The following is a 21,955-nucleotide window of genomic DNA, read 5'->3' on the forward strand; positions in this document are numbered from 1 at the left end:
TTCTACGACCTCAGAGTTCCTGCTCCCGGTTCAACCTTCCGTTAGCACGACCCACTATAAAAATTTATCAATCACTCCTAGTAAGTAATCCAGAATGGAAGAAGTTACTGAATAACAAACTATTTAATTGAAAATACACAAACATTCTTTTCCTGAAGTAGGTCTGTTTTTTTGTTAATGCTGCTTTAAAAATCTTTAAATAAATTTGTAACAGATAACATTAATTTACCAAAGGCGAGGACAGTCTGTTTCAAGGCGATTTCACATCTAGCACCTGTCTTGGCTGAGATGCCTCTGTTACTCTTACAGAGAGCCTTGCACAATTTGAGGTTAAAATCAGCTTTGAAAACTTGCACACTGGAAAGTGCTGTAAAAAAGAGTGACATACAGAAACATACCTGCTAATACAAACTGTAATATACAAAAAGTTGTTGAAAAATAGTGCTAGACGTTCTGTTGTGCTATTATATCAATAACATTTATACTCCTCTTCAGCTGTAAAGCTTTCGTAGTTTAGGAAATACTATTTGGTATAGGCCTATAGACGTCTTCTTAGCAGACATCTTCCCTCTTTGTAATGGAACTAAAATAAGTTACGTATTTTCTAACGTAGGTCTATATAAGATAACGGAAGGAAATCTAAATATGTAACTAAGGATTATTCCAAATATATACCCTTTGTGTTGCTTCTAAGTAGAGACATGCTATGTTAGTTCATTTGTATTTCCAATAACCGAATAAATGGAATAGCCTTATTTACTTCTGTTATTTTATTTACACTAGACTCTCGCTAATCCGACTCTCACTAATCCGGCCTCCTCCTAGTGTATTTCTATCACTTCTACTGTGCACCGATGCCATGTGTTACACTGTATTACTTAGGACTATACACGTACGTATACACGCGCAGACCACTTATGGAATGTTCTAATTTCGATTTAGAAGTGCAAGTAGAGTGGTTGGCTAGCTTATAATATTAAATTTTATTAAATTTTTAAGCACTTTCAGTAATCCGACACTCTCGTTAATCCGGCACCACCTGTGCAAGAAATGGCCAGATTAGCAAGAATTTACTGTACGTTACAAATGCGTAAATAGCTTACTTTAATCATATTACAAATAGTATGATGTCCTCTATGAAGGCACCTAAGTCTAATGGTATTTTTTTTAACTCCAAACGCACTATAAACTGTTACATTTTACACTATAATGGAGACAAGCAGGTATAACATTTATGTTACAATTTAACTAATCCCCATTTCAGTTTGGTTGAAAGGCCTTTCCCTCTACTCACACTCTCAACCACCAGTGAAGGGGAAGACGCTACTGTCCATCTCACAAACGTTCGACTAATTGACTTTCAACATAGTGAAAAATTATATTATTGAACATTTTTACTGATAAAATGTATATTTCGAAAGTTTATACTAAGCGTTTACATTTAATTTTATTGCTGTTTATATCAACTCGCACATTGAAAGCTACTGAGAGCAGAAGATAAATGTTTTCTCCACCGCTAGTTGCTACTCTACAATACGCACAGTGTGTCACTGCCACCTGACTTTATAATCCAAACTAACATTTCTTGCTATAATTATTAGTTGAAAATATTGTAAGAACGACACTAAAATATACTCAACCATGTAATTGTCGGACATGTGTCACTGTATTTTATATTCACTTATGTACTTTATTTAATATTTTCTATTTTTGTTGTGTGTACAACTTGGGGGGTGCAGGTATAAGAGGTAACAGCTACCGCTCTGTTACTGAAGAACTCTGGGCAAGTAGTAGGGGAAAAAATGCTTTCGCATCCTCTCAGCTTCTATGAAATGTCGTTTAGAGTAGTATATGCTGTGAACTGTGTGCTATGTCCTTTTTGAACCCTTGTGAGGAAATTCTCAGATTACCTGCCAATAAAAATCCAGTGCGTTGTAGAAGATCGAAAAACCATATGTGTACAGGTAGACCTTCAATGCCTAAGATGTTCCAGCAGCCTGGCGATAAAGACTACTGAAATGAAGGTTTTATGTTATTTTTGGAAGAAGTTTTGTTGTTCCTTACAGCTGATCTTTTGTACTTTCCTCTCCGTGTACGAATTCCCCAGTGAGGATTTCAGCTGATGAATTGTTAATGTTGTCGGTGTACAAGTTACCGATTCTCACTTTGAGTTGTAGTAGGCTTATATCAAATGAGTACCTTATGGTTAAGTACGTTAGCAAAAGAGGTCGAAGTGTGAAGTTTCTCGTATTTACTTCAAGGTAGCGGCAGGCTGTACCTTCTTTCATCCTTTTCGTTTTGTGTTGCGTTTCAGTTAAGATTATGCTACGATATTTTTTTATGGAGGTTGTGTCACAGTCTAAAATCAAGCTACTCCATGTCGAAATTATCTTAAAACTTACGAATTTGAACGATATATAGAAACAAATAGCTAAATTTCCAAGACTACATCACACGCAAATGATATGAAAGCCACATGATTTCAGTTTTAACTTTAGTCAAGGAAAGAAATAACTACTCGGAAAATCAGTAAGCTATAGGGTTATAAATTGAATAGTTAAATATCCTATTTTCATTATTAAATTTTCTCAAACTTTGTTTCGAATTTGAATGTAATACCGTTTTGTGTGAATAGCCTTCTTTTTCTGGGGCTGTACTGGGTTTGTGTAATTCTTATAATAGATTCAAATGATATGTTATTTACACTTCAGCAGAAAAAAATATTTATAGTTTGTAATGAATATGATTATGCTGAGTGGATACTAAATGTCACCTGCGAACACTAAAGAGTAATAGATTACGTCAAAACAGGTATAAATAAGATTAAGTCCTGACCTATGTATTGGATTTTTTTCCAAAAGTCGAATGTCGAGTGTGGCAACTTGTATTTCAGTAAGTAATGTATCTGTAAGTACGATTGAAACACGGACTCTTGCTTTCTACATAACCTCGTCATCTATTCCACTGTCTTGAATTACTCTTCACATATTTAATGTACCGTGCACGGCTTTAGGGCATATTTGGAAATGGGAGATGAAGAATGCATATTGAGCACTAGGAAGAAAATGTCAGGGAACACGCAGTTCGGCAGATGAAGAACGATATTATACATTTTCCGTACATAATGATATACAGTTTGCCTGTTTTCAAAGCAGGCTATTTAGTTTTCTGTTTTTGTATTTTTTGGTTACAGATATTATTAATTTCGGAATTCCTTTCAAATAATCCTCATCTCACACTTTCATTATTCTGACGTTCCTGCACCAGCTTATTAGCTGAGTTTTACTTATTTTCTTCTTCTTCTTCTTCTTCTTCTTCTTAGGTTCAACAACCTTTTTAGGCCAATATCCTCCAGCGATTCTCCTGCACTGACTCCTATCCTTGTTTTCCTTTTCCATTGGTTTACTTGAGTCTTAAGATCTCTTTCGACGTCGTCAAGCCACTTCGTAGTTGGTCTTCCTTTTCTACTCTTCCTATAGTATAAAACGGATCAGTGAAAGTAATCTTTTACATGGATTCTTGTAATCTGTTCTAATTAGATACTCAAGCCATCTCAATCTATTGACTTTAATTACATTTATTACATCGGACTCTTTATACAAGTTATAGATTTCGGTATTGTATCTTATCCGTCGTATGCTTTTGTCATTCACGAGCCCATATGTTTTCCTTGCACCCTTTTTTTCTCAAATATCAGTAGTTCCTGTATTATCCTTATTCAAGGTCATTCACGAGCCCATATATTTTTCTTAGAAGTTTTTTCTCAAATATCACTAGTCTTTCTGTATTTTCGTTATTCAAGATCCAACTTTCTTATCCGCATATAATGACTAGTATAATTAATGTTTTATTTAATTTTCGTTTGGTTTTGTAAGGAAACGGGACTGAAGTTATTTCTTTAACGTTTATTTGCCATTAGAGTTTATTTCTGTTGTTATGTTGTTATGGTTTGTGATTACGGATCGAAGATATTTAAATTCTGTGACACATTCAAATATATAATTTTATTTTTATCATAATACCAAACTTAAGCTCTACAAAATGATGGCTGCTCCAGTGTTGATGCATGGGTGTGAGAATTGGACCTTAAGTAGAAGTGGAAAACGAAAAATTTAATAGAAAGAGCCGAAATGAGATTTTTAAGCATAGTCGGATATACGTACCTACACTAAGAGATGAAAAGCGTAATGAAGCAATAAGAGAAGAACTCGAAATATTTCACATATCTGTACACTAGGCACTAAAAAACTTGAGAATTATGTCTTGAACTAGACAATATTTTCTTACTTTTTTCTCAGAACATATTTTTTTGAAATATGGATAGTCACTAGTCAGTGTCGTTTTTTTTTCTATAAATGTCTGAGGTAAGTAGGTACTATACAAAGATTTGTACATCATAAGGGGGTGGGAGCAGTACAATTTTAACTTTCGGAAAATTACCTGTAACTAAGGGCCACCGTAATAGTCAATGTTTTTTTCTATAAATATCTGAGGTACATACTATAGCCTAAACACATTTCTAGATCATAATAGGCCTATACTTGACAATATGTGTCAGAAGAAGAACAATTGTTTGTATACATCTGAAGTCAGATTAGTATAATATGTAGCTAATTGACGATGTATGCAATGGAGGGGGAAGGGAACTGGTCATCCTATCCCATTATCTCCTGGCCTAGTTGCCTCATAAGTGGTGTCTTGTTGGTATCACTTGTGAGGTTCAGACCTGTCTTCGGACAGTTGGCTAAACAACAATAGGCCTATACTGAAGTTTATGTCAAGAGATAAAGTTTGAAAATATATCCCTTTTTTCAAAATAAAAAGTACATAGGCTAACTCAAAAACTACTTCAGTGACAAGAAATTAAATTTTTAGCATGTATACATATAAAGGGTGCGTCAGAAAGAACGGATGGATTTCAAACTATCGATACGCAACGAGGAGAGAGATATAGTGAGGGGGACCACGACTGTTGGGTCAGCCATAGAATGCAGTTTCAGTTGAGAATATGGTGTTGGTCTGGTGTACAACGTGCTTTCATCGTAGAGACATTTTTGAAAATTGAAGAGTCTGTGATCGCCACTCAGGACTCATTTCGACATCGGATGTCACGCTAGGATTCCAACTCGGAATACAATTTTGCGGTGGGTAGCTTCATTTCGTATCACAGGTTCAACATTAAAGAAGAAATCACCTGGACGAAATTCTATTGCGCTGAGATTGTCCGAGGCTACGGTAAGATCTCGCGCCCTGCGACTTCTTTCTTTGGGACCATTTGAAGGCGTAAGTTTGTAAACATCGATCACATACACTGGACGAACTGAAGACAGCGATTCGTGAAGAAATCGTGGCAATTGCACTAGCTATGACTGTGAAAGTGATGGCGATCATCAGAAAACGCCTCGATGCCTGTATTGAAAGCCAAGGACATCATATGGATAATGTTGTTTTCCATAAATAAACTGCATGTATTGGTGAATATGTTGATAACAATAAATTTATGATTTGATGAATCTTTACAATTTTCTTGCCATGTGAAATCCATCCGTTCTTTCTGACGCACCCTGTACAAGCGAAACATGTGTGAAAAAAGTAAATTTTGTGGTTAAAAAATATAAGTTAAAATATTGTATTCACCTATCTCCTCCCTTTAAAGTGTAAACCTAATGGAATAATGTCTTCTGTAAGACGTAATAAAAGGTAGAATGAGACTATAAGGAACCATAATGGCTTAATACATATCATGAAAGGAAACAGACTTCGATCGAAATGTATACGACGTCCAAGTGGATGAGATTTACGATACATGGAAGCTACTGTCATAGGTTGAAATTCCTTCTTGGGTATGTACGTTGTTCATTTTATGTTTTATTTTATCTTATATGGAGGTCTAGCGTCGTGCTGACCTCATGTAACGGGAATCTCGCCGTGTGCCTATATAGTAGATAAAAAAATCTGGGATTTGTGTAAGCCCCGTAAAAACTCTGTATGAATAGTACTTTACAAGTAAGATTTTCCATCAGGTGATCAACCCTTCTCAGTTTATACATGTTTATCTATGAAATATGATCTGGACAAAGCGGCTGTGGGCGGGTTTCCCCTGACTTGTGACGGGACTGTACGTTCTAATCCCCTGCCGGGCAGGCAGCCAGCTTTACTCAAATCGGCTTGGGGCCGGATCCTGCGTTGTGCGGGCCAATTAATTTGCCGACAGACAGAAGGGGGCGAGGACATGAGGCTGGTCTTTATCCTCTTTGATTTGAAAGCTAACAACCCCTGTAGCCTCATCACGAGGCCTCTAGTTCGACTCCCAACGTGCCTTAGTTAACTAGTTTCAATTACTGTGCTGTCTGCGTGTTTATGTGAATGCATGTTTGGTGTTCGATGCATGGCACACCATTTGTGCGGCCCCTGCTGATTTTGACACTACTGACGGATGTCCTTTGCTTCCTCCGTCTCTTTTCCAAGCAGAATATCTAACTCCTCACCTCGTGACTTGTATTAATGCCACCATTTTCATACAGTATTCATAACAAGGCAGATTTTAGAAGGACTTAGAACGTAGCTGAAAACCCATATTTCCCGAATCCCTTGTTTGTGAAAAATGGGTAAACTTCTAATTATGATATTTAACAATAATAATGATAATAATAATAATAATAATAATAATAATAATAATCATCATCATCATCATAATAATAGGCCTAATAATAATACGCCTTTTTATTATTATTGTTAATATTATTGTATAACTTAATAGCTTCATACCAAAATGTCAGAATTGGTTTATGGTTTGATCTTGAGCCACTCTTACACAGATGCCACACCTCTGCCCGTTTCTGAAAGATGGACTCGAGAATTTATGAGGTGGGTGTGGCACAGCGTGCACTGCGATATATCATGCAAAGATGAATAATTCTTCTTTAAGAATGCAATGTAAACGCATCTCTGCTCCTTTGCTGGTATCTGTTCACACCTACAATGAGGTTGGCTTTTCGACGCTTCATTCTTCGTTCCATGTATACCGATTTTTGATTGGTACGGTAGTCATTTTGTTTTAACATTGAAACAATACGGCCTTAATAACAAAATGTTTATTCTACAAACATTTATATCGTATATCGCATATTGTAGATTTTACTCCATTGTAGAAAGAGGGCAGAGAAAGTAATGCGATCGAGGAAAAAAAAATCGATTTCGAGATTTTTTGCATTCCTAACATCAAAAATATGTTCTTTGGCATGCTGCCTCTAAGTCTATATTCATCTGTGTAGTTAGTTTCATAACTATTAGGCCTATTTTATAAATATTCTGAATCAGAATTTCATACGTGATTGTTGACATAAAGTATAAAGATTTTGTCTAAAATTAATATATTTTTACGAATAGGGAATTACATAAAGCGGTTCTAACGATTTAATTCTATTATTGTTTTGAAGTAGGCCTTTAACGTAGCGTATAATATTCATTCGACTTATACTAATAAAAAATGAAAATATTTTGTGGAACGGAAATTCAACTTTGGTTGCCCTGGAAATGCATAAATTACCTCATATCCGATAAACCCTAGATCATAATATATACCCAGATTGCTCGATCTTAGAGGGTTTGATGGTAACAACTTTTGTCAGGTTTATTATGTTGCCATCTAGTTGTTACATAAGGAGTCACGTCATAACTCCCATTTGAATTGAATTAGCGACTGTACTGCCGTACTGTACTGTTCGTTTACGGCGGACGGGTGGCGATCCTGGTGTTGTTCTCTTCAAAGTGCTACCGATTTTAACATAGGGATGAGCTAGTTATACTCAACAATGTGACCGAGTCCATTCCTATACACAAGCAGTGTCCGCATATATACATATGTATTTGGAGTAATTTATTATAAACCATAGGGGGTTGCAATATACTTATAAACTAATGTTAGTCAATAAATTGTGTTTTGAATAGACGCGAAACAAACTCGTGCTCAATACATGCGTAACTGCAGAAAGTTAATACAAGCTTCGAATTACTCACATACAACATTAACAATGTTTAAGGGATATTTTATGTGCTTATATACAGTATACCAATTAATTCTTAATTGTTTGTGTTTCAGAAACAGTTCTTTACCTTCCTCTTATTAATAGATTCTGTTTTAATGCATTATTATTATTATTATTATTATTATTGTTATTATTATTATTATTATTATTATTATTATTATTATTATTATTATTATTATTATTATTATTATTATTGTAGGATTGGCTGCCATTAGTAGATTATTTGATTCCCTTTGTTAGTCATACCTACTTAAATCTTATAGTGCCCCTTTTCTTCTTCTTTGTCTTCTTCTTCTTCTTCTTCTTCTTCTTTTTTTTTTACAGAAGATTGAGTGTTTGACTGCCAAATGAAAGGCATATATCGTGTTCTTACAAATATCCTATTTAATTAATTTCATTATTAATTCATTTGGAGTTTCGTATAAGACGAATAAAACTTTATTACTGCTGTCGGCCAACACATTGATAAAGACAGTCTCTTATAGGCACAATGCAATATTATGAGTTGAGCGAAGAAGCAACACATGTGGTTGTACTTTTCTTGTATTGGTGAGCATGCCGATAGAAGAAGTAGTACATAGCGGTATAGCTAACTTTTATTTATATTGTATTTGCTCTTTTTATAAATGTACGGAAATATGTTGACATATGTAAGCCGAATGGCCTTCAAAATATAGTCTTCTATTTCTCATTATTTGTAGCCTATGTTGAATTAGTCGAAAAAATTTATAAAAAAGTTTATAATTTTAAAATTATCGAATATATCAAATATATATCTAATGATCTTACAGTGCACGAATCTTACGTTCACCTCAGAAAATTAACAAGTCCGCCATTCTGATGGACGAAGAGATATTCCAAAATGGCACGGTTTCTCCCACTTGCTAAGAAAAATATTAATTTTATTGATATACAAATTTCTTCTCTAGGCCTACAAGCATGAGAAATAAACAAAATTGAATTTCGTCGATATTTTCTCTCTAGCAAAATGCGTAAATAATAAATTCGATAAATTTCATTAGCTCTTCCATTAAGAGAGACGTCATCAAGGAAGAAATCATCTACGAGTTGGTACATAATCGTTTAAGTGACCTTTGACATTTAATTAAAAAGCATGTTCTGGAATCGAAGGCCGCACTCTGTCAAGTACGGGTAGCATCTCGTCAACTTGTCAACATGGCTGACTACAAAGGTCGGCAATTAGAAGTTGAGCTTCTGACTCCGTGCCAAATATTTGGACACTTCGACGAACGAACGAGAAGTCGAGCAGACAGTCCAACCCTCCTCCGTCACTACATGTGCATCTGCCATCTAGTGTTTGAATTCGAAACAGCTATAAACAGAAAAATAAATGTTGTTAGGGTATTTATAATAGACCTAGGCCTACTTATCTAAAAGTACTGCGTTTAGAGTTATTGGAGACGGTGAACTTGCTCTCCGCTCCGTTCTGTTCTTAACTCTATGAGCGTTGTTTTTTTAGTTGGTTATTTTACGATGCTTTATCAACATCTTAGGTTATTAAGCGTCTAAATGATATGAAGGTGATAAGCCTGTGAAATGAGTCCGGGGTCCAGCACCGAAAGTTATCCAGCATTTGCTTATATTGGGTTGAGGAAAAACCCCGGAAAAAAACCTCAACTAAGTAACTTGCCCCGACCGGGATTCGAATCTGGGCCAGCTGGTTTCGCGGTCAGACACGCTAACCGTTACTCCACAGGTATGGACTTGGGCGTTGTTCATAGATGTCATTAGTGACAAGAAGCATAGAGCATTTAGTTCGTCAGAGACTATCCAGAGTGCACCAAAGGCGGTGATTGTATATTACACTCTTAATGAATGATGTTGATAATGGAGCATTGTTGGGATGTTGTAGAGGAACCGGAATACCCAGAAAAAACCTCGGGTTACCTGGACCATGGGTTTGGCAACATGTTACAAATTCAGAGACTGGATCAACCGGGATTTAAATCCGTGCCCTCTGGCTTATAACCCTAGCGCGCTAGCACTGAGCTAACATGGCAGTTGAAAATATTTGAAGGTTCAAACGTTAGATAAACGTGAGTGAGGTGATTCCGATCGAATTTTGGGAAATTGCCTCTAGATTAAATAATATAAATATTTCCACAAAACTATGTTGTGAATTAAAAGGCTGCTCTATTGCCTCTAATATGTAGTATGAAAATATTTCTTTAGAAGATTTTAATTTAGCTGTTTTATATTTTCTGCGAGTCTTCCAAACGATCGGGGTCACCCTCCAAGTTCGGGTGAATCCGATCACATGTCGGTTGATTCTTATCGTTGAAATTAAACATGTGAAAGACACACAAAAAGCAAGTTATATTATTCCAATGCAATAATAAACATTTATCTATAATAACACAAATAACGTGCTTTTGAGCAATTGATCATTGGCCTTGAAAAGATGCTATAAACCCAAGCATAAAAGCAAGTGCATTCATTGTTCAGCCCTGCCTCAAATATTCAGTCACTTTTTTTAGCGGGTTATTTTACGACTCTGTATCAACATCTCAAGTTATTTAGCGTCTGAATAAATGAAGGTGATAATGCCAGTGAAATGAGTCCGAGGTCCAGCACCGATAGTTACCCACTATTTGATCATATTGGGTTGAGGGAAAACCCCGGTAAAAGCCTCAACCAGGTAACTTGCCCCGACCGAGATTCGAACCTGGTTGCGCGGTCAGACGCGCTAACCGTTACTCCACAGGTGTGGACTTCAGTCACTTAACTTATATAAAATCTACATACATTTGTCACAAACGAACTGTTTTATCCCTCTTGTCTCTACACAAATCTCACGGTACCATTCTTTTTGCTTTCCCTGGCATTGAATCCATTCTCCTTTCATAATAATAGGCCCTGGATCATCATAAGATATAAAATAAAACTGCCATACATTTTTCCTATTATTCTTCGTTAAGCCATAGTCGAAGTGGGCGAGTTTGGCAATTCGTTTTTAATTGACATTCTTGCTCACCACTAAAAACTTTAGAGGCCGCTGACTTTTCTAGTTTTTTGGTGTTTTTAGAATCCATGCATTCTCTTATTTCTATTCTGAAGCGTAGTATAAGGAATTTTAAACCGCTTCGCAGCTTCTTTAATAGACATGAAAGCTCGCACTGCAGCAATTGTCTCTTCCATATAATTTTCTGTCCACGTTTACTCTTTTTTTTATTTTTGTATTTTTCCATCTGCAGCAGGAAAATAAAAAAATATATATAAAAACTACGTCGTTATATAAATGTGAACATGCGATCGAAATCACCCACCGACGTAGTGTAATTTTCAACACAAAAATTGAGAGCCTTATCCGGGAAAATCAAACGCGATAGGATTCACCCGCCTTGAAAATGCGATTGGAATCGCCCTACTGTACTCTACTTTCTGAATACACTTGAGTTGAGGTAAGTGGGTGGAGTTAGAGGTCCAAGGTCTATCCAATTTTAATGAAGTCTAACGCACTGTATCAACTTAGCAGTATGCTCGAAGCTGTCTTGACCCCGTATCATGGATTAGGCCTAAACCATGTGATTGTTAATTTAATTTATTTCGTATTTAAAGATTAATTAAGATATTTTGTTGTCCTGCGACGCCTCTGTACAACAGAAAATGTTTTCAATGAGATGGGAAACAATTGTAGTATTTGGTAATATGAGATGAGTAGATGTAGATTATTTCTAAAAAGGTTCGTGCATAGAAGTGTCACATGTTTTTGCGAAAGATTTTTAGTTTTATACAGGATGAATCGTAAGTAATGTCATTAATTTTGGGGGTTATTCTCCGATATATTTGAAACAAAAACTTTTAATACAATTTTGCTCGCTTTTGCTTCCTTTTCAAGATAAGAATTGTTTTATATGAAACATTTCATGGCGTATTTTGGGTAAACCATTGATTTAATTCCCAATATGCTTAGTAAATTTAAGATAGCAGTGTATTATGATATTAAATTATTGAAGAAAAAATTTACTTTTGTTCTTTAAATGTGCAGAAATTTTATCATAAATGTAATTTTTCGTTCAGCAAAGGAATTTTACTGCCAGTAACATGACCCAGCAACAGCATGGCAAAGTTGCCTGAGATATTAGCAGACTTGGAACGAATGGTTAAAGACGTTAGTCGCTATCCTCGCTAGACAAGAGAACCAAGCTGTTGAACTAAGCGGAATAAGCAACAAAAGTCATAACGCAATGGTACTACGCTGTCAGCTATATAGAAGAGAAGCAAGATTGGAACGATGAATGAAAAACATTAAAGTACAGTAGATTACAGTCAGCCGAAATGAGATTCTTATGATTTGTACAGGGGAGTAAAAAGAGACGACAGTTTACCATAGAAGACATACAAAGTAAAGGATAATTATTTAATGCAAATGAAAAAAAACTGACTAACGGAAACAGTGGTCACACCACCTACAGACTATGGGTGTAAAATAACATTCTAATCTAATCCTTAATTATAAAGCAAAAGAAAGGCCAATCTTGGAACGGTCGAAGAAGAGATGTCTTGAAGCATATTAAAGCAGCAACGGATTTCAGTCTAATGCTCGAAGAAAAGTAAAAAAAAAAAAAAGATGAAGATAATAATGATGATGTTTTATTGAATTGAATTATAACAGATAACTGCCACAAATAAGAAGTATTAAATGAAGTTACGTGTGCTGTAAGTACGAGTAGTAATATGAACTGCTCCAAGAAGTGAAAAGGAGGATAACAATGGCAAAGGAAGTTTTTAATAGGAAAAGGAGCATCTTCTGCGGTTCTCTGGAAAAAAGAACTAAAAAACAAGACTAGTGAAGTGCTTTGTGTGAAGTGTGGCATTGTATGGGACAGAAACATGGCCATTACGACGAACTGAAGAGAAACGACTGGAAGCATTTGAAATGTGAATATGAAGAAGAATGGAACGTGTGAAATTGACACACAAAATAAGCAATGAAGCTTTGCTAAAAAGAGTAGGTGAAGAAAGAAGAATGCTGGAACTGATCAAGAAGAGGAAAAAATTGGCTGGGCCACTGGCTAAGAAGAAACTGCCTACTGAAGGACTCACTGGAAGGGCAGAAGAAGAAGATGATAGATAACATTAAGATAAATGGATCATATGCGGAGAATAAGAGAAAGGCAGAAAGTAGGAAAGATTGGAGAAAGACCTGCCCTTGGGCAAAATAATATAAATGAAATGAAGTTAAGAGAATTGGTGTCGCTTGTGGTAAGTTCTTTATTTCACAATATTAGTCTGAGATAGAACTGGTTCACGTTACGCTAGGACTGTTCTAGACTCGGGTGAGGTTGCCGGAGGGCTAGAAAAAGCCATTGCATTGGTCCATTTTTACCTGAGCAAACTATATCCTTCGTCATTTGTTTACGTTTAGTTATTGTGTTCTCTAAGAGAGGGCAGTGTGGCAGTGATTTATATTTCCATACATAAATTTATGAGGTTGCTCCGGTCCACAAGGGAATTAATTTTGAGTTTCCCGCGTGAGTGTGCTTTTGCGTGCATCCTCCCGGCAAGGCAGTTGCATATTAGTTGTCTGCCTCCGTGACGCCAAACTTAAGAGTTTGAAGATGGTGACAGGGATTAAAAATTAGTTTTGAAACGTAGATAAATATTATCAATTGAATAACATAATTATTTTCGCATTTACAAAACAATAATTTTACGGAACCCAGTTGTATAAATGTTGGGACGCAATAAAGTAGGCCTACCTCTCCCATCTAATAAAGTTTCTAATGAAATAGTGGCACCAACTTTGTAGGGAGCATTCAGGTAGGCAGAAATTAACCCACTTCACCTTTCACCTTTAGTGATGTCATATTCTCTCGTGAATGTGGGGTGAGAAATTATTAAAAGGGCTGCTGAATTTCCCACTTTTTAAAATTTAATCAAATTTATTATTATTTATTCTGTTTTTGTCTTGTAACACTAAAATTAGTTTACATGGTGTAGAGGAGATTCGACTGCAGAGTATTCGGAGTTTAGAAAATACCAGTGGCTATATGTGTCTTCTTAGCGGACACTTTCTCTTTTTGTAATATAACTTAAGTTAGTTACGCTTTTTCTGACGTATGTAATAAAAACAGAAGTAAATCTAATTATTTTATTTTGGACATACAAATAAACTAATATTAAAATATATTTATAAGCAATATAACGTGTTTGTAATGTACCAATGCTTAATTACAGTATTTAGATTTAAGCCTACTTCCGTTGTTTTACATACGCAGAAAATACGGAAACAATTTCTTTTAGTTATACAGTATTACAAAGAGGAGGGATATCTGCTATGAAGAAATCTATATACCCAATGATATTTTCTGAACTCAGAATACTCTATACGGTACGCCTTTTTGTTAATGAGCCAAGACATTCCAAAAGATAACTTGTTTCTTACTGAGCCTATGTTATCCGTACTATACTGTTAAATATTAGGTTGGAAGTTATATCAAACGGCCTTTACAATTTTAGCCTTTGCACATTACTTATTAATATGGCTAAGAATTGTATGCCGTTACAATGCTCTTCATGCGCCTCTGATTTTAGGTACCAGTACGTAATTGCGTTGGGGTGGGGGATTTCAGTGTGTTTCGTTCAGCAGTGAACTTCAGTTGATCTGTTACATTACGACTGAATACTGCTATTCGTAACAGGCAACATTCAACGTCCTGTAAAGAAGAATAATAGCAAGATGCCGAGGACGAAATTTGTAATAATGATATAGATTTTGAGATAAATAATGCTTGTGTAAAATATGTAAATTATTCCCCCATTGTTCCTGCAGAAGTGGAACGAAGTTTCTCTAGATATAAGGCTGTATTTTCAGCAACAGGCAATCATTCTCCTTTGAAAATTTTAAAATGTCGTTTGTTATTCATTGCAACAATATATGAAATAAAAAAATATGTAAAGAAAAACGTAATACACTATCATATTAACATAGTGAAATAAGGCTGATACTTGTCAATGTCATATTAGGTGTATTTTCTACAGACATAAAATAGTCAATGATATTGTGACGAACCGAACAGCTGGAAAACTAAATAGGAAAAAAGTAGCAAACAGTATGGAAAAAAATACTGGATAAACATTATGAATCGTGAAGGACCCAGACCGACCAGCCGGCTGCTGGCCTCACGCCCACATGCCGAAGCAGAGGTGGACCATCATCCAAACAGAATGAAGATATCGTGTGGTTAGCACGACGGTTCTCCCAGCCGTTATACCTGGCTTTCGCAACCGGATTTCGCTACCTATCGCAGTTCTCCAAGTGCATCACGATGCTGGGTGGGCACCGGTCCCATACACTGGCCGAAATTTCATGAGAAAGTTTCTTTCCCTATGAAGACTCGAACCAGCACGCATTCCGTAACGCGAGTCGTAGGCAGGATGCCTTAGACCACGACGCCACGGCGCGGGACTTTGGATATTTAGCTCTATTTAAAATTTGTGCCAAATCCAAATGAAGAAATTTATAATAATGATACAGATTTTCAGATAGATAATGCTGTATAAAATATTTCAAATATGTCCTCATTGTTTCTGCAAAAGTGGAATGAAGTTTTTTTAGATGTAAGTCTGTGTTTTTTAGCAACAGGCAATCATTCATCTTTGAAAATTTGAAAATGTGGTTTGTTATTCACTGCAACAATATTATATGAAATGAAAAATTATGTAAAGAAACGTAATACACCATAATATTAACATAGTGAAATAATAAGGCTGATACTTGTCAGTGTTATAAAAGGTGTATCTTTTGCAGACTCAAAATAAAATGTCTTTAAAATAGTGCAATTTTTCTTTAACAAAGAAAATGATGTCTTTGAGTTTTTTTTAGCACAGAGTTGTGTTTCGAAGTCAAAGGAGTGACTTTGAACCACACAAACGCTGAGGACTAACTTACCTTGATGATAAGCATGAGTTCAAACGAACTAAAGATACTGAGTTAACTCCAACTCTGAGACGTACTCAAAGTTAGAGGCGCACGAAGCGCACTGGTAGTATAACGGCATATATATCTCAGGCCTAGTTATTAACAAACCTGATGACTTCGCCAGATAAGATCTGCTGTTTCTACAGCGTATTCTTTCTGATTTTCGACTCGGCATTGCGGAAGACAATATATACAGTATATAGTTCTGAGTTCATTTCAGCAGCTCTCTTAGAAGGTAGGTATATATTTGGATGTGCGATAGTGCTTATATTCTGTTCAATTTCGAGTGGAACGACTCATAAGGGTTAGTTTTTCGTCTCGATAATGAAAACGAGGCCCACATTGTTCCCGGGAATGTAGTAGCATTTATTATAAAAGTATTCTGGAAGTAACACATAAATAAATTCAGTTTTTCGTCACTGGATTGAATGGGAAATAAGTTAAGAACATAACACCTTTACCTTCATGTGGAGGAAGGAATGCCAAAAATAATTTAAAAAATTGTCATACCTAAGAATTCTGTTTGTCCGTGAACAGACTAAAAGACTGCATTTTCGTGTACGAGATCTGATGTACTCTAAATGAAATCGGCAAGTCCCTATTTCCAATGATGGCCGAGTATTACTGATTGCCCCGTGTGTCGTCCGATCAATCAAATAACACTTTTTTGGGAAATATTTTCAACTATATATATATATATATATTCGAACTTTATACACACGAGAGTCAGTCCGCAGATTACAATGAAATAAAAACTAAAAAAACTAAACCAGTTCGACGTCCTCGAATCGCATGGACCCTGTTTTATTGCAAGAGAATGTGCGGTGTATTGTTGATCTCATGTCACGGGAATTTCGCTATTTGTTATCTAAAGAGTATCAGGTCTCTAGAAAGTTCAGATATGAACTTAGCTGGTCTCTTCAAATGCCTTAAATGTCATTAAAAATAGGACAACACTTAACAGCAGTAAAGAAAAGAGAAGAGGATGTAAAGAAAAGAGAAGAAGATGTAAAGAAAGGCATTACAGAAGAAAATATAAAGAAAAGGAAAGAAAGAAGAACAAAGCTAGAAGGATGTGTAAGGAAAGGGAAGAGAGGAAAAGAAACACACAAAGGGTTACTATAAAGAAAAGAAAACAGAGGAAAGAAAGATGTAACGAAAAGGAAAGTGAGAAAAATGCAGAAGAAGATATAAAGAAAGAGAAGAAAAAGAAAGGCAAAATAATATGTAAAGTAAAGGGAAGAGAGAAAAACAAAGGCAGAAGGATGTGTAAGGAAAGGAAAGGAGGAAAAGAAACACAGAAGGAGTTACTATAAAGAAAAGCAAACAGAGGAAAGAAAGATGTAACGAAAAGGAGGAAGAGAAAAATACAGAATAAGATTAAAGAAAGAGAAGGAGAAAAAGAAAGGCAAAAGAATATGTAAAGTAAAGGGAAGAGAGAAAAAGAAAGACATAAAAAGATGCTAAGAAAAGGAAAAATAAAAGAAAGAAGACGTAACGAAAAGGAAAAAGAGAAAAAGAACGGTATAAAAAGATGTAAAAGAATGAAAAGAGACAAAAAGGAAGACAGAAGAAGATGTAAAGAAAAGGAAAGAAAGAAAAGAAATAGAGAAGAAGATGTAAGTTAATGGAAAAAGAGAAAAAAAACAAAAGAAGTTGTAAAGGAAAGAAAAAAGAGAAGAAATGAAGATGTAACAGAAAGGAAAGAGAGAAAAGAAACACAAAAGATGATGTAAAAATGGAGAGAGAAATAAGGAAAGACAGAAGAAGATGTAGCTAAATAAAAGGAAAGAGAGAAGAATATATCAAGAAAGCTAGCGAAGGAGTTGAAATTAAGAAGAGAAAGATAGAAAAAGATATAATGGTAACAAAATGAAAAAGTTAAAAAGCAGAAAGAAGAAAAAAAGAAAGGAAGAAAAATGGAAGACTGTGAGAAAAGATACGTAAAGTTAGAGGAAAAGAGAAACGAAGTAAATGAAATAGTGAGTGAAGGCGAATGGTAGAAAGAAAGAGAGAGAGAAGTAGAGTTATCCGAGTTATTTGCACTTACGATGTGTGTTCGCTGAACTCAACAATATACTGTAGTAGTGTAAGGAAAATGATACACGACTTGCAGTCTGCGAGGCTTGTATATCGTGAAAAATGGAAAAAGAAGCGTAATATTTCATTGCTTCGTGTCCTGTTTTATGTTCATTAGTCTTGACAGACGTTAAGAGAATTAATATTTCCAACAAGCAACGCATTTCTTGTAGCGGCGCTATAGGAAGCAGGTGCGACAACAAGAAAAAGATAAATATTTTTTAGCGTTACACAAAACATAATGAATTGATTGTCATACATTTAATGGCGGTGTATTTATTATCTTCATTTGTCTTTTTCGACGCAGTTGGCAAGAATTTTCATCACCACGGATATAATATAATATCCAAATATTCTCTTCTTTCCAATTATTATCGTGAGGGGCGGGGAAGGTTGTTTCGAATAAAGAGTAAATTTTGTACGTACATGTAGTGCATTTTAACATTTCCTCCACTGCATTCTGTTAGATAATTTACACTCACTACTCTAATTTCTCTGAGAGTATAACCTTAACGAAAGTCACGTCATTTTATCGATATTGTTTTCTGTGAACTAGTAGCTTTTATATATTATTTCAATGTACCGAAGTACATATGATATTTCCATGCAGATATTCTCCGTTCCATTACTCTTTCATCGTAGTAGCTTTTAGCTATTGGATCCTTGATTCGAGGCTAGCTTTTACAGGAAGGAAGTAGGGCCAATACCTGATTGGGAGGGGGTCAAAACCCAATTATTTTAGCTATTTCTTGCCTACGTTTAACTTCAACGAAAGCGTCACATACAGGGTTGTTTCCGATATCTGGTAACGAATTTGAATGACGTCACGTGCGTCAGGAATCACACCGACAGCTGAATTGCGGCGAGAGGTGACAGATCAGTAGTGAGTCATTTAATAGTCAGAGTGCACGGTCTATCACAGTCTATCGAGCCTTTTTGGAAGGGGTACATAACAACTCTTTCCGATGCCAAGTACAGTTACGAAAAAATCATAGGAGCCTACAAAAACGTGGTTTCGTTATTGCCAAGAAAGGCATCTTTTGTGTACCTAATAAGACTGGCAAAGCTCGGATGGGATTAATTCCAGAGTGGTAAAAGCAAGCAAATCCACCCCCCGTCACAAGTCGTCGCACCCCACGAGATGATACAAATTTATTCAATTGGGGTTTTCTTTCTTTTATTTGATAAGATTCGTTCTTCTGCTCAGTATTGATAAAATGGTTCTGAGTGCTGAAACTTCTGCGGTCTTTGGCAGAAACTCTTGACTGTGTTAAGGTTTATCAAATTATCAGTGATACATATATACAAAGTTGAAAAAAAAAAAAAAATATGACATAACCTTGGGAGTTCGAAGATACCGTTTCCAAATCGGAAATTAAGTTCTGTGAATAAATTGTACCTTATCTGAAACATTTTGCTCTAGTTAATACCTGTAAATTGCTAATTTTGCATAAATTGTTTTGCAAAATTTTCGTGAAGTTCTCTTGAAGACAAACTTTTTCTGTGATGAAAATTAGTTTTGTTGAAATGTAGTATCTATTTAGCCTTATTTACTACGTAATAAAAGCCAAGAAGAGTATAATCTGATCCAATTTCTGTTTAGTGATTTTGACAAAAGTGCTTTACACTGTGTTTTTAATAATAATATTGCATTAACTTTCTACTTCTCGCATTAATTTATTTATATATTAAATATGAGCTAAATGTTTCCAGTAGCTTAGAAAAATGTTGGAACGCAGACACCTCTCTCTCTCTCTCTCTCTCTATATATATATATATATATATATATATATATATATATATATATATATATATATATAATATGTTTTATTTAACGACGCTCGCAACTGCAGAGGTTATATCAGCGTCGCCGGATGTGCCGGAATTTTGTCCCGCAGGAGTTCTTTTACATGCCAGTAAATCTACTGACATGAGCCTGTCGCATTTAAGCACACTTAAATGCCATCGATCTGGCCCAGGATCGAACCCGCAACCCTGGGCATAGAAGGCCAGCGCTATACCAACTCGCCAACCACGTCGACTATACACACACACACACACACACACACACACGGTTAGCGCGTCTGGCCGCGAAACCAGGGTTCCATTCCCGGTCGGGGCTAGTTACCTGATTAAGTTTTTCTTCCGGAGGTTTCCCTCAACCCAATATGAGCAAATGTTGGGTAACTTTCGGTGCTGGACTCCGGACCCCGGACCCATTTACCGGCATCACCTTCACCTCATTCAGACGCTAAATAACCTAAGCTGTTGATAAAGCGTCGTAAAATAACCTTCTTAAAAATAAAAAAATACCCACACAATGTACTGTATATACATATATATGTAAGGTACGATGGAATTTATGGCCTGCATTTCTCTGAAAATGTTTAAATTGTTCTTTTTATCACTCTGTTGCATAGAATGAGAAAATTAAAAATTAAAGCTATCTTACTACCAGAAACTTTTATCACACAAAGTGACATGTGTTCCGTCCTGGGATAATTTCTTGAGGTGCAGTGAGTTGAACGCAACATATAGTGGACATCTCCTTTATTAATACCTGAATTCGTACCAGGATGTAGCCTACCACAAAGTACACCAGGGCATCATTGCTGCCACTCCTTCACAATATGAACAAAAACCGGATGTTCTGTGAAGTTTAACAGAGAATGAATCAAAACACTCCTTGTTTCACACCTGAACGCGATTCATATGTTCTACGAGGTTAAGTAGAGCATGATTCAAAACACTTCTTGTTTCAGACCTGAATGCAATCTGGATGTTCTATGAAGTTCAGCAGAGCATTGCTCAAATCACTCCATGTTTCAGATAGATCTGAAAGTAATACAGATGTTTTATGATGTTGAGCAGAGCATAATTCAAAACATTCCTTGTTTCACACCTGAACACGATTCAGATGTTCTTCGAGGTTGAGCAGAGCTTGATTCAAAACACTTCTTGTTTCAGACCTGAATTCAATCTGGATGTTCTATGAAGTTCAGCAGAGCATTGCTCAAATCACTCCATGTTTCAGATAGATCTGAAAGTAATACAGATATTTTATGATGTTGAGCAGAGCATAATTCAAAACATTCCTTGTTTCACACCTGAACACGATTCAGATGTTCTTCGAGGTTGAGCAGAGCTTGATTCAAAACACTTCTTGTTTCAGACCTGAATGCAATCTGGATGTTCTATGAAGTTCAGCAGAGCATTGCTCAAATCACTCCATGTTTCAGATAGATCTGAAAGCAATACAGATGTTTTATGATGTTGAGCAGAGCATAATTCAAAACACTCCTTGTTTCACACCTGAACGCGATTCAGATGTTCTTCGAGATTGAGCAGAGCTTGATTCAAAACACTTCTTGTTTCAGACCTGAATGCAATCTGGATATTCTATGAAGTTCAGTAGAGCATTGCTCAAGTCATTCCATGCTTCAGATCTGAAAGCAATACAGATGCTCTATGAACCTGACCGTCTTGTTCAAGACCCGAACGCTGTCTGATGTTCGGTGAAGTTGAGCAGAAAATGATTAAATAAACTCTTTATTTCAGATCTGAACGCGGACTACTTGGATGTTCCTTTCGGGCGATCGGGTCCCGGCACTCCGGGTCTTCCCGGTTCCAACGGGCAGCAGCGCACAAAACGCATGCGCACATCGTTCAAGCACCACCAGCTGCGAACTATGAAGTCCTACTTCGCCATCAACCACAACCCCGACGCCAAAGACCTGAAACAGCTGTCCCAAAAGACGGGGTTGCCCAAGAGGGTGCTGCAGGTGAGTAGTCATACTTGCTGAAAGGTAGAGTAGTTCAAGATCTTCACTGCCGAACAGTTAATGGCCAGTTTCTTGTGCTGGATTTCCGAGTGAAAGTCTTC

General features: G+C 36.1%; 1 protein-coding gene across 3 annotated transcripts in view; it reads left to right on the forward strand.

Annotated features, from left to right (window-relative positions):
- LOC138694525 (LIM/homeobox protein Lhx9-like) overlaps positions 1-21,955 on the forward strand; it is a 523,249-nt gene that overhangs the window by 450,620 nt on the left and 50,674 nt on the right. For all 3 annotated transcript variants that reach the window (XM_069818333.1, XM_069818331.1, XM_069818334.1), the window contains one exon: positions 21,631-21,854. In XM_069818333.1, coding sequence (XP_069674434.1) covers positions 21,631-21,854 — 224 coding nt within the window. The remainder of the gene's footprint in view (positions 1-21,630; positions 21,855-21,955) is intronic.

This window comes from Periplaneta americana, chromosome 2 (assembly GCF_040183065.1).
Source record: "Periplaneta americana isolate PAMFEO1 chromosome 2, P.americana_PAMFEO1_priV1, whole genome shotgun sequence".
Taxonomy (NCBI): Eukaryota; Metazoa; Arthropoda; class Insecta; order Blattodea; family Blattidae; genus Periplaneta; species Periplaneta americana.